Source organism: Bicyclus anynana, chromosome 23 (assembly GCF_947172395.1).
Source record: "Bicyclus anynana chromosome 23, ilBicAnyn1.1, whole genome shotgun sequence".
In the NCBI taxonomy this organism is placed as follows: domain Eukaryota; kingdom Metazoa; phylum Arthropoda; class Insecta; order Lepidoptera; family Nymphalidae; genus Bicyclus; species Bicyclus anynana.
In genome coordinates, this window is record NC_069105.1 from 7225405 (window position 1) to 7243821 (window position 18417).

At 38.4% G+C, this 18417-nt stretch overlaps 1 protein-coding gene across 3 annotated transcripts; it reads right to left on the minus strand.

Annotated features, from left to right (window-relative positions):
• Positions 1 to 838: 838 nt before the first annotated feature.
• LOC112056909 (probable ATP-dependent RNA helicase Dbp45A) lies at positions 839 to 17956 on the minus strand. 3 transcript variants are annotated; one of them, XM_024097395.2, is made up of 9 exons: positions 17782 to 17956; positions 16453 to 16646; positions 15634 to 15845; positions 14756 to 14891; positions 6576 to 6742; positions 4379 to 4606; positions 3441 to 3568; positions 2310 to 2463; positions 839 to 1184 (listed from the first exon to the last, which is right to left on the minus strand). In XM_024097395.2, exons 1-9 carry the CDS (start codon positions 17855 to 17857, stop codon positions 872 to 874), a joined length of 1608 nt encoding a protein of 535 aa, XP_023953163.2. In that variant the 5' UTR covers positions 17858 to 17956; the 3' UTR covers positions 839 to 871. The 3 variants fall into 3 exon arrangements, with proteins under 3 accessions (XP_023953163.2, XP_023953162.2, XP_052744772.1); XM_024097394.2 differs by having other exon boundaries at positions 6576 to 6745; positions 17782 to 17955; XM_052888812.1 differs by lacking the exon at positions 17782 to 17956 and having other exon boundaries at positions 6576 to 6745; positions 15634 to 15855; positions 16453 to 16593.
• Positions 17957 to 18417: the final 461 nt, after the last annotated feature.

Below are 18417 nucleotides of genomic sequence, written 5' to 3' on the forward strand. Positions count from 1 at the left end.
GCAGTGTCCAACACGTTTTTTAGGCCACACGCTCTTCGATGCTTCGATGAAGTCCCTAAGTTACCGTATCATATAATTCGAAGCGAAGGTAGGTTCTCTTATACCTACGATACCTCAATTTGTGGATTCGTAAAAATAAAGTTGGCAACATTAAGAGTGTGCAATATGTAATTTGGTGGTTACAAATGGTTCTGGATCTCAGATTCTGGAAAAGTTAGGAGCCTGATATTTGGGTAAATGATATTTCAAAGTGTTAGCTTCGTTATGACTATACAAAATACACAATTTGTTAAACTTTTCTCGATAGTTTATTTTTTTGAAAAATACATGTTTTGCTCACATTTTGCTTCCAATCTCAGGAAAAGCAAACTTATTTTCTTAAATTTTTGTTCTGTATAGAAAATCAGGTAATATATCTTGAACATGGCCATTTTGTTTTTCGTTATGTTGTTAATTTACTTGGTAAAAATGGTTTTGGCGCTCACGTCATAAAATTTGCGCCGCGCGTCAATCGCTCCGTGCTTTTCACTTACGTGAAAGTCATATTTCGGCGTCCCGTTTGCGCTTCGAATTTTATCCATATCGTACCGACGCGCTGCGCGCTCTTAATCAAACGCAATCTTATTAATCTGCGGTCCTTTGACTCGCGTCAAAAGACCGACACCGAGTCGAGAACGCACGCGTATAAATAAGGTCGTTTACATACTCATAATAATTATGAGTATGTAAACGAGTACATTATGAGTTAAGGTAAATTACTTACCTTAACTCATAATGTACTTGGCCAGTATCTAAATGCCCCATTACAGTAGTCCTACTCATAAATAAAAAACGACCGAAACTTTAACTTATTTTATTAATTAACAACAGATTACCTCTTCTTCTTTTTACTAGGTTCCTTCTCTTCTAAGCTCTTCTGTTTGGCGTTCTCAGCTTTCCTCTTGATCTTGCTTATCTTCCCGATCACATTCTTAAAACGATCGTCCTTTTTCATCAAAGATTTGTTCACTTTTTTCATACTTTGTTTTATTGTTGCGTCTATGTCTTCTGTGTTTGTTTGTGGTACGTGTATTGTATTGTCCTGTTTTGTTTCGTCACTCTTTATCTGTGCTTGGATCTCTTTTATTTTAGCCAGTTTGGCTTTTTTGGCAGCTTTGATGCGTTTTAGACGCATTTCTTCTAAACTGTAAAAAAAATGTTTATTAGGTATATTGGCACATGATTTTTAGTAAGTTCGCTAGTCTATTCGATCAATCGACAGTTTTTTTTTCAAGATTTGTAGATTGCAGTTTTTTATTAATGAAAGCAGATCACGTAATCAGTTGTTTTCACGCGAATTTCAAAATAATGCACAATAATGATAAGCCTAGGTACGTAAATTTTAATGAAATTTGGCTACCCTACCCCGCTACGTCACTGAAAATACTTAAAAACTGTAAAATCTCAAAATTTTTCACTACTGCACTTACATGTGCCCTTTCAGTTTTGTCTTTTTTTTTATTCTTTACATGTTAGCCCTTGACTACAATCTCACCTGATGGTAAGTGATGATGCAGTCTAAGATGGAAGCGGGCTAACTTGTTAGGAGGAGGATGAAAATCCACACCCCTTTCGGTTTCTACACGGCATCGTACCGGAACGCTAAATCGTACGTCTTTGCCGGTAGGGTGGTAACTAGCCACAGCCGAAGCCTCCCACCAGCCAGACCTGGACAAATTAAGAAAATCTTAATCTGCCCAGCCGGGGATCGAACCCAGGACCTCCGTCTTGTAAATCCACCGCGAATACCACTGCGCCACGGAGGCCGTCAAAAAAGTCTAAGGTCAAAGCATCAATTACCCAGCCTCCAAGTGCCTCCTAAGTCTAGTACATAACTGCCTCGTTGGCCTAGTGGTTAACCTATGTGGTTTTTATACCACGAGGCCCAGGGTTGCGCTATATGAGAATCTGAGTTTTTCTTGTAAGAAATTTTCAGTTAAAAAACCGACAGTCCTGGTCATTATCACTAATATACGATGAGTGATCTTTACTGAATTTAACATGATCCCGCCAACTCGAATTAGAACAGTGTGGCGGGGTCTACGCTCCATATCCAATAAGGGAGGCCTGATGTAGTTATCATCATCATGTCAGCCAATGAACGTCCCACTGCAGGACAGAAACCTTTTGTAGGTACTTCCAAACATCACGATCACCGTATCCAGCGAATCCCTGCGAGTCGCTTGATGTCATCAATCCACCTGGTGAGGGGTCAACACTGGCCCTATAGGTAGTAGGCCATTGAAATAGGCTAATAATGATGAAGTTACCCAGCCTCCATGCGGTCGGGGTCGACGCCGGCCATGATCCATCGCTTGATCCTGTAGTTCCGCTTGCGTTGCTCGAACTCCTCGTTGTCCAGCTGCGCCTCCTGCTCGCGCCGCGTCACGCTCACCGTCGTGAACACCTTCACCGCTTCGTCGTCTGCAGACGGACAAACGTCGTTGTTATGTTATTCTTTATTCTAAAAGACCCAAAACAGGGATGAAATAGCATTCAAGTACCAGGGAAAATTGCAATTCTTTATTGATTTATAGCAAAAAAAAATTAGAAAAATGTTGAACGTGCAAGTGGAAGGACATAAGAGGAGAGGAAGGCCAAAGAAGAGATTGTTGGATTGTGTGAAAGAGGACATGTGTGTAAAAGGAGTGGATGATGAGTTGACGAGTAATAGAGACGAATGCAAAAGATTGACATATTTTTCTGACCCCACTTAAGTGGGATAAGGGTAAGGAGATATTGATATTGATTTATAGCAGACGCCACGCGGGTGAAACCTGCTGGTATAAATCAATCAATACAGGGGCAAAACATACGGCCTATAGCAACTTCCCAATAGTGAAAGAATTTTTCGAAACCATTCAGTAATTTCAGAGCCTATTCAATGCAAACAAACAAATCTTTTCTCTTTACAATATTATAGTATATATTATTTTATCAACGCAATTAGATACTGTAATTGTTATAATTAATTTGTGCATTGTATTTTAACGAAATGTATCTTGCAGTTTCATGCATGGAAGGCAAACATTCCAAATGACCTTGGCCTCGCTAAAATGGCTATCCAAAGTTACTCTAGTAGGAGGATCATATCAAATTTCGCTAAACAGGGAGACGCAAGCGAACGGTGAAGGAAAACATCGTGAGAAAACCTGCATACCAGAGAATTTTCTCAATTCTCTGCGCGTGTGAAGTCTGCCAATCCGTATTGGGCCTGCGTGGTGGACTATTGGCCCAACCCCATTCATTCTCGAGTTGAGCAGTGAGCCGAATAAGGTTGTAAAGTAGTAAAGTAAGTACTGTATTATTAGTTTTTGAAATCAAAGTGAAAAGTTTAGACACAAATTTGCTTCTAGGATGAATGATTAAAACAAATACAAGGCCAATGAAACAGGACATACCATCGATTTTGTACTCGCTGAGTTTAGTCTTGATCTGCTCCTCGATTTCGCCGAGTCGCAATATGTCGTACGGTGTTATGAGAGATATTGCCATCCCGTTGCGACCCGCGCGCGCCGTGCGACCTACCCTGGAGTATAAGAGAGTTGTATATCGTTTACTAGTAAATCTCCAATCGAGCTCTTGACTATGAAATAAAATAAAAAAGTTGTAAGCTTTATACAAGGGCTGATCCAGCAATATTGCCGCTCCGAACAAAGATTAATTTTGCAATACATACACCAATAATCCTATATTTTTTTATTCATATATTGTTAGAACAGTAGACTTTTTTGAGCCTAGTTTGTTATGAACAAATACTGACCTAGTTGAAAAAAATAAAATAAGCTTGCTGGGGAATATTTTAATTTTGACGCACTTCATTTTTGCCCCTCTGGGCAAATGCCCCTCTTGCCAAATCGGGTCCTAGCTTTATGCTAGTTGAAAGGTTTTCTAGCCAAAATAAGTTGGTGTAGCAGTTAACAGCTAGGTATGCTACCATTAGCTTTAGTGTTTTCTGTTTTTTTTTTTATGTATGCTGCAGTGGTTACCACAGGTTGTTATGATACAAGTTTTGCAAAATAAATATTACCGAGGATTCTCCCTATGGGGCTTGTAATTATGGCAGATTGCATACCATTATAAGCACATGTGGATAGTCTGGACAGTGAATCTTCCAAGAATGGCTTATCCAGCATCCGATTACGTATTGTGTCTAGAACTTAACTCTTGGAGGGGGCGAGAAATTATTGGAATTACCAAGAATGTAGAAACTTGCCTTGTTTCGCCTTCGCCATGACCTCCATATACTTTTTTTTCATTTACACGCGCTTGGCTACAATCATGCCTGATGAAAAGCAATGACGAGATCTATCGTTTTGACTGCGTCGTCGTTACATACCTGTGTATGTACTCCCTCGGCTCGAGGGGTAGTTTGTGGTTGACGACCAGGTCCACGGAGGGGATGTCCAGCCCGCGCGCCGCCACGTTGGTGGCTATCAGGGTGCACTTGAGGTTGCTGCGGAACTGGCTCAGCGCAGACACGCGCTCCCTCTGGCGCATGAAGCCGTGCAGGCACACGTTGTCCATGCCGATGGCGTTCAACATCATCGACAGCACTTGGCATTCTCTGTAAGGACATTATGAAACTATAGCTGCGATAGCTCAATAGATCTGACATTTACCTTCGATTCGGTGGGCGTGGGTTCCAATCTGGTTCATTTAACTATTCATTTATGGGCATTTTAGAAAATCAAATATAAAATGTCTTAATCGGCGAAGGAAAATTTCGTGAGGACACCTGCATACTTGAGAATTTTTTGAATTCTCCACGTGTGTGAAGTCTACCAATCCGCATTGGGCCAGTGTACACTATTAGCCTAACCCCTTTTATGTTGAGAGGTGAATCGATCAACAATGAGCCGAATATGGATCGTTAATGATATGTTTTAAGAAATGTTTTCTATTAGCACTCATTCTGACAGATTGACCATTATTAGGAGTCATATTCAATTTTCAATGACAGTATCATCACTTCCCCTGGCGAAACCCTGGGCTCATCAGCAAGGTGCCAAGAGAAGTGAGGCCCGAAGATGAATTCAGCGCGACAACTGCGATGAACTCACCAGGGATCCTTACGGATACAGATGTAGACGAAAAAGCATGTGTAGTGTATGTGTACAATATAACCTTCCATCTTACAAATTCTCCGGTGACGCAAGGACAAGTCCTGGTACAACAATCTCTAAAGCATATTCAAATTTACAAGTAAATCACTGACACAAAGACTTTACACAGCAATTACTTCTGTAAGCAAACTCACTTCTTGGTATCTGTCAAGACGATGTGAGATGCAAAAAATGTCTAATTGTATTAACTCACCAGGGATCCTTGGGAAATGTAGACGAGCAAGCGCGTGTACTAAGTGTATGTGGAGTTTAGATGTGTATGTGTACAATGCAATCTTACAAAATCTCCAGTATCGCGGACCAATCCTGGTACAGATAGCTCTAAAGCATTATCAAAATCACAAGCAAATCACAGTCGGTCCACCAGTAATTCGTTACAGCAATACTCACTGTTTGAGCCAAATGTGTCTCTTTTCCTTTTTTAACGCACCTATCTATCATTACATCCGTCCCATTGGCACCTATACCTTGACCTTCCTTTTCACTTCAAGTAGACTCCACGCGTCATTAAGTGAATTTTGAAGAGGACATTCGTCGCTCACGCTTCTTATTGTAAACGCTTTTCGCGCTGTTCCCGTGTTTTTTCTGGATTATTTAAGTGCAGTGAAGTTTGGTGAACACACGCCACACACGGGATACATTTGGAATTCTGGAGTCAACTCCTAGTGGCACGCAGCCACGTAAAGGTTCAAACAAGTGAGTGATATCCTTCTTTACCTATTCCACGCCTTTTTAACACAATTCACATTCAATTCATCATTCAACACCTCAGACCAATTATAGAAGGACCTGTATCGCACTCATAGTCACGAACAAAATTGTCTGTCATTTTCTGAGGAAAACGAGCTTAGATTTTGTATATATCTTATACTAAACTAGAAGTTTTTGCCCGTTTTTTACACAACTCAATTACTCGTCGTCATCAACCCATATTCGGCTCACTGCTGAGCTCGAGTCTCCTCTCAGAATGAGAGGGGTTAGGCCAATAGTCCACCACGCTGGCCCAGTGCGGATTGGCAGACTTCACATACGCAGAGAATTAAGATAATTTTCTGGTATGCAGGTTTCCTCACGATGTTTTCCTTCACCGATTAAGACACGTGATACTTAATTTCTTAAAATGCACACAACTGAAAAGTTGGAGGTGCATGTCCCGGACCAGATTCGAACCCACACCCTCCGGATTCGGAAGCAGGGGTCATATTCACTGGGCTATCACGGCACTCAATTACACAAAAAGGTATTTTTACGGAGCTCTTTAAGCGACGAACACGATTACAACTATTTAACATCGATACTATAGAGACAGTTTTTATAATCGCATTAGATCGTTGATCATATACTTTGACAGAAAAGTAACGTCTAGCGAGGCAGGTCCTATACAATAATTTGTCTGAGTTCAACACTCACTTCTTGGTGTCAGTGAAGACGATGACGTGCGAGCTGGGCTTGGTGTCGCGGTACTTGCGCAGCGTCTGGACGAGGTAAACGTCGCGCGCGTACGCCGGACACACCACGTAGCGCTGCTCCAGCGTCGACACCGTCAGCTGCGGGTCGCTCTCCGACCATGTTATGAGCTTCTGGTAACAAAACCATTGGAATGATGAAAAGGTTGGAATACATTGAACTACCTGGTACAGTAACAGTACCCTGGCGGGAAGTCCCCGACCATGTTATGAGCTTCTGGTAACAAAGCCATTGGAATGATGATAACGTTTGAATATATTGAAGTACCTGCTACAGTAACAGTCCACTTGGTGGGGGGTCGACCAGCACTGCGTTTTCTCGCGCGGGGTCGCCATTCCAGCACCTTTGGACCCCAACGTCCTTTGACTGTTCGAACTACGTGCCCCGCCCATTGCCACTTCTGCTTCGACATCCTCCGTGGCGCAGTGGTATGCGCGATAGATTTAAAAGACGGAAGTCCTGAGGTTGGGGTTCTCTTAACTGGTCCAGGTCTGGCTGGTGGGATTCTACGGCCGTGGTTAGTTTCCAGCCTATGCCGGCAAACACGTACCGCCAAGATATTTAGCGTTCCAGTATGATGTATGGAAACCGAAAGGGATGTGGATTTTTATCCTACTCCTAATAAGTTAGCCCGCTTCCATCTTAGACTGCATCATCACTCATCAGGTGAGATTAAAGTAAACAGTACTCATCAAGAAAGGCTGTAGTATATTTCGGACTACTTTAGCATTTTAGCCGAGTAGCGTACTAAACTACTTGCTACTACCCAAAAATCTCAATGACGCGTGGTGGGAGGCACTCCGTGGCGTGCACAAGGTCATCAACTAAAGTAGGCGCTTTACGTACAAATTGCTCAAAATGTAAAATTTCTTCTTCAATACAAGTCCTTACAAGTCTTCAGGGTAGGCAGTGCATGTTTACATCTATGTAATGCACACCACTGGATGCGCGACTCGCCCTGCCCGTTATAATAGAGTAAAATGGATTGACTCCACTAAAGTATTTACTAAGCTACTCGACTAAATTTTTAGTGTTCAGACACGTTTAGCAGCTAAATTATACGCTACTCGATATGATCATGCAGTTTTCAAAAAGGTGGTAAATGAAACATATAGCAGGTTATATACTTTTATAAGGTCGGCGGCAAAACAAAAGGTATGCAAAAGAACCGAATTAAACGCTAGCAATCGCCAGTAAATATTGAAACGGAAAAAACAAACTAAATTGATTCTTATCGCCGCTTAACACAAAGCAAAATATTCCTTGTAAGCGAATTTAAAGGGGACAGTTAACTGCGCTAGGGTGGCCACTTGTAGGGTGGATCCCTCACCCCTCTAGTATTCGTGAACGCTATGGGGAAGTATTACTTCCTACAATTTATGAATTCCTGGTATCTCATGTTTTGAATTTAGAGTGAACAGGGTAAGTTGGTTTGTATTTTGTAGGGTGAAGGGGGATGATTCGTGGGACAAGTTGGACGCCTTACAATTCCTGCTAACCTGGTACTTCTTGTTTTTAATTTAGAGTGAACAGGGTAAGTTGGTTTGTATTTTGTAGGGTGAAGGGGGATGATTTATGGGGTGACTTTTAACGCCTTACTATTCCTGTTTACCTGCTACATCGTGTTTTGAAATTAGGGTGAACAGGGTAAACCAGGGTATCTTTGACTGAGGGGTAACTTTCGATTTACCTCTTGACTCTTAGCAATCTATGAACGCCTAGTAACTTCGTGTTCGAATTTGGTACAGAACACGGCCTTTTGATTTTATTTGAGCAAATTCACAAGTTCGTGTGCGGTTTGACTTGGATTAGACCTCCCGGTTTTAAAATCGCTACAATAGCGAGCAAGAAATGCGGATCACTTGATGTTAAGTGACAATTACCGCTTATGTGCACACATAACCAATCACTCCTTTAACATCCTCCTTGGTGCCAATTCTCCTATTCCTAGATTATGTAAGACCTTTAATAAAATCTGTTCTAAAGTAAACATTCTCTTATGACTAATGTGCTCAACTTATTTCATTTTTTTTCTACAGTTTTTTTTCTTTTTAAGTTTATTTATTTACTTTTTTTCTTTATTCAATGCTGTGTTTATTTGTAAATAATCACTACACTTATAATGATTTATAATTTAGTTATTTATTTTTTTTTTTTATTATTGTAGTTAGTGTAAGTGATTGTAAATAAACCTAATAAAAAGATAAATAACATCAAATTGCTAATACAAAAATCATCTTGATCGTTTCAGCTGTTTAGCCGTGAAATGGTAACAGACAGACAGACTTACTTACTTTCGCATCTATACTTATAATAAATCTGTAGAGAGGTCAATTCTGTACATGAAATATATTTCCAAAATAACTATCACGGAGTGATTAGTGATCGATACTGATGCCAAAAATGCAATCAGTAAAATTTTTGTCTGTCTGTATGTTCGTTATAGAAACAAAAAGTACTCGACGAATTTTAACGAAACTTGGTACAATTATTCTTCATACTCATCACTCCTGGGCAGGTTATAGTATACTTTTCATCACACTACGATCAATAGGACCAGAGCAGTGAAGGGAAACGTTGGGAAAACGAGAGAAATTACTCCATTTTTACAGCGCTGTAAGTGCTGGATTTAAGAGGTCTAAGGGCGGACGAAGTCGCGGGCGTCCGCTAGTTTATAATATTAGTAAGTATGCATGTTAAGTTGATTACAAAATCGCGAAAAGTTCTGCACTGATAGTAGCTCTGACGCAATATACAACCTGCCTCAAAATTGTTTTTACCTAGGGATTTCTCACGAGATAGTAAAAATTCCCTTAGTCTGTTCTGAAAATACTATATCATCCAACTGTATGATAACTACACTACGCTACCACCGTGATTATTGATTGAGGGTGAAGGGGTCAAACTCACACCACTTCCCAAACCCACAGCCGGTCACTGAAAGGAAACTCTTACGTGTTTATGAGCGCCTGGTACCTTACGTTTTGGTGAAAACGTGACTTTGGAAGATGGAGCGCTACAAGAAATTATTATTTGCAGGATTTATATCGCTGATGATATGAGTATTGCTAAAGTCAGTAGGTATTTATTGTGCATAATCAGTATAGCATATAGTAAAACCGTACGTATATTTGCTTTTTTTATAATTTTAAGTAGTTAATAGTTTAAGGTAGTTAATATAGACAGCTTACGATTATAATACCTTTCTGAAAAATAAATAAAATAAAAATCTAAAAAAAATCTTACTGGTTAAATAATTATCATGAAAACTTTATGTAACATTGTCGACAATTTAAAAAAAATCGATTACTTAAGACTGTATTATGTTTTGCTAACACATAGTGTTAGAAGAATTCAATTTACTTACAAAGGTACTTTAGGTAGACAAGGTATAAGTACTTGTAATTTGCTTGTAATACATACAAACATTCAAGCAGACGCAAGCCGCGGGCTTCAGCTAAGTTCAGCGAATCATCCAATTGTATGATAACTACACTACGCTGATTATTGATTTGAGGGTGAATGGGTCAACGTCACACCACTTCCCAGACCCACAGCCGGTCACTGTAGGAAAACTCTTACGTATTTATGAACGCCTGGTACCTTACGTTTTGGCGAAAACGTGACTTTGGAAGATGGAGCGTCACAAGAAATTATTATTTTCAGGATTTATATCGCTGATGATATTATTATTAAAGTCAGTAGGTATTTATTGCACATAATGGTTACAAAATTATCATACAAAAAAATATATTCGAATCGAATATATTTTTTTCGAATATATTTTGGTCGAATTGAGAAACATCCTATTTTTTTTGAAGTTGATATAACATTTTCGACAAATTAAAAAAAACGATGTTAGAAGAATATAATTTACTTAAAAAGGTACTTTAAGTAGGTAAGGTATAATTTACTTGCAATACATTAAACATGTGCCAATGCGCATTGGGCCCGCGTGGTGGGCTATTGGCCTAACCCCTCTCATTCTGAGAGGAGACTCGAGCTCAGCAGTGAGCCGAATATGGGTTGATAACGACGACGACGACATTAAACATAAACATTTTGGTTTGCTACGCTTTTTCTTTTTTTTTCATTCTTTACAAAATAGCCCTTACTACAACAATCTCACCTGATGGTAAGTGATGATGCAATCTAAGATGGAAAAGGGCTAACTTGTTAGGAGGAGGATAAAAATCCACATCCCTTTCGGTTTCTACACGACATCGTACCGGAATGCTAAAGCGCTCGGCGGTACGTCTTTGTCAGCAGGGTGGTAGCAAGCCACGACTGAAGCCTCCCACCAGCTAGACCTGGACCAATTAAGAAAACCTCAATCAGCCCAGCTGGGGATCGCACCCAGGACCTCCGTTTTGTAAATCCACCGCACGTACCGTTGCGCCACGGAAGCCGTCGATCTATACGCTTCAAACACTCAAAAGTTCTGCACTTTATAGATCAACTTTTGACACAACGCCTCGTAAGTTTTTATCTAAAAAGTTCCCGCGGAATAGTAAAAACTTAAATGCAAGCAGACGTAAGCTTCAGCTAAGTTCAGCAAATCAACCAACTGTATGATAACTACACTACGCTGCCGTCGTGATTATTGATTTGATGGTGGATGTAGGGTCAACCTCACACCACACACCGCTCCCGGACACTGTAATAGCCTCTTACTCTTACATGTTTATGATCACCTGGTACCTTACGTTTTAGTGAAAACGTGACACTGGAAGATGAAGCGCTATACAATCAATGAATTTGTAGTGTTTAAGTTGCACATTTAAGTCAGCAAAGTGTTAAGTAACATAATGGTTAAATAGTTATTAAGTTTTAAAAAATTCTATAAAATTAATTTAAAAAAATAAAAAAATTCCTATTATAATTATTATATTTTAAGTTTATATTGGATACATATTAGGCCCAAAGTATATGGCTTGCCACCCAGAGGGGTAATATAATTTTAATAGGTGCCCATACAATATTGTGCTAAAAATTTAAACTTGATTGAACGCGTCAAAAACTCTTACAAATTCCGCACTCCGGTTCAAATTTTGATACATTATAAAACCCAGCCTCAAAGATTGTTTTCATGTAAAGAGTTCCCGCGGGATAGTAAAAATCCTAAATCCATGCTGTACAAACCAACTGTATGATAACTACACTTCGCTGCTGCCGTGATTATTGATTTGAGGGTGAATGTAGGGCCAACCTCACCCTCACACAACACCCGGTCACTATAGGGAACCTCTTGCGCGTTTATGAACGCCTGATACCTTATGTTTCAGTGAAAACGTGACTCTGCAAGATGGAGCTACAATGATTTGTCTGCAGTTTTGCTTGTTTTTCTTTTGCTGGATATTTCGTTATTTTAAACGTCTGGACTGAAAAATAGGCGTTTTGTTTCTTATTTCTTAACTTATTACGACAATTAAAGAAAATCGATTACCTACTTATGCCTATAACATGTTTTGCTAACACAGTGTTAGAAGAATATAATTTACTGACGAAGGTACCTATACATATGAAAATTTTGAGTTGGTTTCTTCAAAAACTCAAAAGTTCTGCACTTAGAGGACAACTATTGACACAATATACAACACGCTTCAAAGATGGGTTTTTAGAGTTCCCGCGGATAGTAAAAAACCAAAATTGAAGCAGACGCAAGTCGCGAGCATTAGCTAAGTTCAGCGAATCAACCAACTGTATGATAACTACACTTCGCTGCCGCCGTGATTATTGATTTGAGAGTGAATGTAGGGTCAACCTCACCCTCACACAACACCCGGTCACTATAGGGAACCTCTTGCGCGTTTATGAACGCCTGGTACCTTATGTTTCAGTGAAAACGTGACTCTGCAAGATGGAGCTACAATGATTTGTCTGCAGTTTTGCTTGTTTTTCTTTTGCTGGATATTTCGTTATTTTTAACGTCTGGACTGAAAAATAGGCGTATTGTTTCTTATGTCTTAGTTTAATTACGACAATTAAAAAAAATCGATTACCTACTTATGCCTCATGTTTTGCTAACACATAGTGTTAGAAGAATATAATTTACTGACAGAGGTACCTGCCTATACATATAAACATTTTGAGTTGGTTTCTTCAAAAATTCAAAAGTTCTGCACTTAGAGGACAACTATAGACACAATATACAACACGCCTCAAAGATGGGTTTTTAGAGTTCCCGCGGATAGTAAAAAACCAAAAATGAAGCAGACGCAAGTCGCGGCCATGAGCTAAGTTCAACGAATCAACCAACTGTATGGTATCTACACGACTACGCTGCCGCCGTGATTATTGATTTAAGGGTGAATGTAGGGTCAACCTCACCCTCACACAACACCCGGTCACTATAGAGAACCTCTTGCGCGTTTATGAACGCCTGGTACCTTATGTTTCAGTGAAAACGTGACTCTGCAAGATGGAGTTACAATGATTTGTCTGCAGTTTTGCTTGTTTTTCTTTTGCTGGATATTTCGTTATTTTAAACGTCTGGACTGAAAAATAGACGTTTTGTTTCTTATTTCTTAACTTATTACGACAATTAAAGAAAATCGATTACCTACTTATGCCTATAACATGTTCTGCTAACACAGTGTTAGAAGAATATAATTTACTGACGAAGGTACCTATACATATGAACATTTTGAGTTGGTTTCTTCAAAAACTAAAAATTTCTGCACTTAGAGGTCAGCTATTGACACAATATACAACACGCCTCAAAAGTAAAAAACTTAAATTGAAGCAGACGCAAGTCGCGGGCATCAGCTAAGTTCAGCGAATCAACCAACTGTATGATAACTACACGACTAGGCTGCCGCCGTGATTATTGATTTGAGGGTGAATGCAGGGTCAACCTCACCCTCACACCACACCCGGTCACTGTAAAGAACCTCTTGCGTGTTTATGAACGCCTGGTACCTTATGTTTTAGTGAAAACGTGACTCTGCAAGATGGAGCTATACAATGATTTGTCTGCAGTTCTGCTTGCTTTTCTTTTGCTGGGTATTTCGTTATTTTTAACGTCTGGACTGAAAAATAGGCGTATTGTTTCTTATGTCTTAATTTAATTACGACAATTAAAAAAAATCGATTACCTACTTATGCCTCATGTTTTGCTAACACATAGTGTTAGAAGAATATAATTTACTGACGAAGATACCTATACATATAAACATTTTGAGTTGGTTTCTTCAAAAACTCAAAAGTTCTGCACTTAGAGGACAACTATTGTCACAATATACAACACGCTTCAAAGATGAGTTTTTAGAGTTCCCGCGGATAGTAAAAAACCTAAATTGAAGCAGACGCAAGTCGCGGGCATCAGCTAAGTTCAGCAAATTAACTAACTGTATGATAACTACACTTCGCTGCCGCCGTGATTATTGGTTTGAGAGTGAATGTAGGGTCAACCTCACCCTCACACAACACCCGGTCACTATAGGGAACCTCTTGCGTGTTTATGAACGCCTGGTACCTAACGTTTTAGTGAAAACGTGACTCTGCAAGATGGAGCTATACAATGATTTGTCTGCAGTTCTGCTTGTTTTTCTTTTGCTGGGTATTTCGTTATTTTTATCGTGTGGACTGGAAAATAGGCAAAAAAGAATCGTTTTTCTTATTTCTTAACCTATTTCCCAAACGACTTTAAAAACCTGCCAAGTGCGTATCGGCCCACGTGCAGTGTAGGGTTTGAAGATTAAATTAACATTTTAAACCCTTTTATTGAAAAAACCAATAGCGATACACTATCATTATCATAAAAAATCGAGGAAATAATCGCCTCACTTTACATGTAGGGAACGAGTTGAAAACAGTGTGCCTAGTGGGAGTTTTCAATATTCCCATTCTGTTACTATCACGTTGACGTTTACGCAAATTTATATGGAATTGAAACAGTTGTGCAGTAGTGCCACTAGATGGCGCTGTTTCAATTCCTTAGAAATTCGCGTTTACGTTACGTGACAGTAACAGTATCAAACTGCCACTAGGCCCTCAGACAGAAATGGCCAAATTATAAGGTTTTCTTGTGGACTATAGAACCCTATAAAGTAAAGTCACTTAAATATTTTTAGTGCAGATCAATAAAGGGTGAGTTGCAAGCACAACTCTAATAAACTTACGTCTTTATTTAAAGGCAGTGATTTGGACTCTCTGACAGCATCTGTGATTGTTGCTGAGAACAGAAGGTTTTGTCGCTTCTGTGGCAGAGCTTCAAATATCGTCTGCAAATCACCTTCAAATGATTCACTGAAGAGCCTAAAAACAAAGTAAAAATTGAAAAGATAAGCAAGATGCACATTCAAGGCAATAATTAGAATGTGCACCTTGCTTATCTTTTCAATTAAATTTACATAATGTTAAGGATTTTGCATTATGGACAGATATTTTTCTTTTTATTCTTTACTAGCGGACGCCCGCGACTTCGTCCGCCTTTAGACATCCTATCGGAAAATCCGTTCTTAGTGGATACCTGCTAACTATAAACTACCTCCCCGCCCAATTTCAGCTTTGTACAAAAAGCGGTTTTCGAGATTTTGTGATGAAGGACCTTTCGAATTTAGATATTAAGATTGTGCATAAATCATGAAAAAAAAAATGAAATAATAAATAATGTGATTTAGGAAATTTTAAAATTCAAACTCAAAACCAGGTTTGGGTAAATTTCATTCTATTGTGTTCTAGTATCGCTAACGCTGTCGCTATTAACTTTTCATACAAATTTTCAATTCCTATTTCACCCCCTTCTCTTTTTATTTTAGGGATAAAGAGTAGCCTATGTTCTGATTTAAGGTCCCATTTATCATAATACTAAAATTCATTTTTAACAGCTCAGCCGTTTAGCTGTGAAAAGGTAACAGACAGACAGATAGTTCCTGAGATTAGCACATTCAACCTAACAAACTCTTCAGCTTTACAATATTGGTATGGATTTAAAGATGCCATTTTGAAGATAATAATAATGCTTTATCACAAGATTTTACTTGCATCAATAACTTACCTGTCAGCTTCATCCAACACTAAATACTTGATTTTCTTCAAACTGAATGTGTCACAGCCAGTGATATGGTCGGCTAGACGGCCAGGCATCGCGACCACAATGTGGGGCCTCTTGGCCAGTTTGAGAGACTCCTCTAGCTGGTCTGAACCTCCAGTCACTATGCATACTCTTAGTTTTAACTGCTGTCCTAGTATTAGAAACTGGTCTGCTATCTGTGAATTGCTTGAAATTTTAGAAAATATCTATATGTACAGTGTAAACTCTACATAACAACACAAAAGGTACATTTTATAGTGTAATAGAGAGTTGTCGTTAAATGGAAAAGAAAAATCAGCATTATGATAAGAAAAAGTTCATTTCCAGCTAGTAGTTATGTACTTGAAAAATATTCTTATTTAAACACTATTGCATATATTCTGTTATTTTTCTCTGAAGTCAAAAATTTTGATCACATTGTAAAAAAGATAAAATGATGCTTATATGTTAAGAGAGTAAAATAAAAGTAGTAATTGCTTTAGCTAATTTATTGCTTATTTCAGACTTGATTCAAATACAAGTCATAAATCATAATGTATGTACAAGATCAATAGATATTTTAATTTATTCCTTCTAAACCTTCCTCTTGAACTTGAATGTAACAGTTTTAAATGTTGTTTTCAACAGATTCTCTCTGTTATAATTATATAGTATATTTAATAACATTTAAAACTGTTACATTGTTCAAAGTTGTAGGTACAGACCTGCTGTCTGTACCTACTTTGTTTGACTTTGATGTATACTATGTTAAAATTAAAATAAAAAATCTGTAAAATCAATTACCTGATAAGCCAATTCATGTGTTGGAGTGAGCACCAATGCAAATATACCATAAGGATCCTCCGCCAAATGTTGTAATATTGGTAAAGCAAATGCAAATGTCTTCCCTGAGCCAGTTTTTGCTGCTCCTATACAGTCATGTCCTTCTAGTATTTGTGATATGCAACCTTTTTGGATAGGGGTTGGAGTTTTTATACCTGTGAATGAAGTTTTACAATTTTAACTACTGTGAGAGGTATTGTGACTGTATTGTTTACAAGAGGTCCATCAGTTGATAATTATAAAAAATATTAATAGCGGACCTGGTCAAGCTTTGCTTTGACTTATGTGCGCTTTTTCCCCACCAACCCTACCCCTACGTTACCTCTACCCTACCCTACCCCTATCTTACCCTACCCAAATGCTCCATACAAATGTTACTCTCCATCCTTTCAATTAACTCCACTTAATAAATCACATCAATTCGTCGCTCACACACACTTTCACATTTAAAATGGATGATGATGGTGTGTAATCTATAGTAATAAATTTTGTGCTGCCCTAAGCCATGCCACACTGTATGAATATATTAATGACTAAGATTATCAAACCGTTTGAAAATAATCAGACATACTCTGACAATACTCACAAGAGTTTTAGCCATGTTCACATTGCATTATATATTTATTTTAATTTTATTTCTTCTGGCAAAAAAACAGTCATAAGAAACAAATTGCTTTCGTCGCTCATATGGGCTTAGAATATGGTGGTGTTTTAACGAATTATCGTAGAAAGTTTGACGGCCTCCGTGACGCAGTGGTATGCGCGGTGGATTTACAAACCGGAGGTCCTGGGTTCGATCCCCGGCTGGGCAGATTGAGATTTTCTTAATCGGTCCAGGTCTGGCTGGTGGGAGGCTTCGGCCGTGGCTAGTTACCACCCTACCGGCAAAGACGTACCGCCAAGCGATTTAGCGTTCCGGTACGATGCCGTGTAGAAACCGAAAGGGGTGGGGATTTTCATCCTCCTCCTAACAAGTTAGCCCGCTTCCATCTTAGACTGCATCATCACTTACCATCAGGTGAGATTGTAGTCAAGGGCTAACTTGTAAAGAATAAAAAAAAAAAAAAAAAGTTAGTATCGTAGTTTTTCCAAGATTTGGATGTTTCATTGAAGACGACTCTTTGTTTATATTATAAGAAAACTGATATAAACACATAGATTGTTTTACACATAAAAAGTCAAATTCAGATCTATTTTATAACAAATTTATAAACCTTTTCAAACATGAGATTTACCGAGCATATTACATTACATTTAAAATTAGTTTCTAACCTATAAAATTAAAATTACCTAATGTATACAATTGTTTGATGAGCCACTGCTTTACACCCAGTTCTGCGAATTCTTTTCCATCGTTTTCATTCATTTTTTATTAAGAGCATCGCCTTATTTATTGAATTAAAAAAGTTTGAAAGTTAAACACAAACAATTAATACAACACGTTATTTTGACTTATTATTAAACTATATATTGACATTTGACATTGACATTTGACAGCTTACGATTATATTTTGACAAAAAAATACCGTTTCGGAATTATGTAATAGTGCTTAAGCATAAATAAATTAACAAAATAGTAGCTATTTAATTTACACATATAATAAAGTAAACCAAGTTTTAATAATCTAGTTTAGTTAGTACTTTTGGAAAACTAATAATGGACACATATCAATTTTTTGAATTTTTCTCAACGTTATCATTCGTTCTTTATTTGACAAAGTCAACGTCACCATGCGTCATGTCATCACAAACACAAATCTCTACTCATTCATCAATCAATCAGTCGTTCATAACTTGTGGTCGTGGCAGGGTTCCCAACTTAGGGGTTTTCCCCCCAGATTTAGGGGGTAAATAAGTGAAATGGGATTTTTTTAGGGGTCTGAAATTTTTAGGGGTATTTTCAGGGATTTTTTGACCCTTTAATAT

What these genes read in the sequence shown, in the direction of transcription:
- LOC112056909 (XM_024097394.2), bottom strand. Translation starts at nt 17,857, where the DNA reads ATGAATGAAAACGATGGAAAAGAATTCGCAGAACTGGGTGTAAAGCAG. An exon ending in GTCTTCACTGACACCAAGAA is followed by an intron (nt 4,607 to 6,575) that starts GTGAGTGTTGAA and finishes ATGTCCTTACAG; the next exon opens with AGAATGCCAAGTGCTGTCGA. An exon ending in CCCGACCGCATGGAGGCTGG is followed by an intron (nt 1,185 to 2,309) that starts GTAACTTCATCA and finishes TTTTTTTTACAG; the next exon opens with TTTAGAAGAAATGCGTCTAA.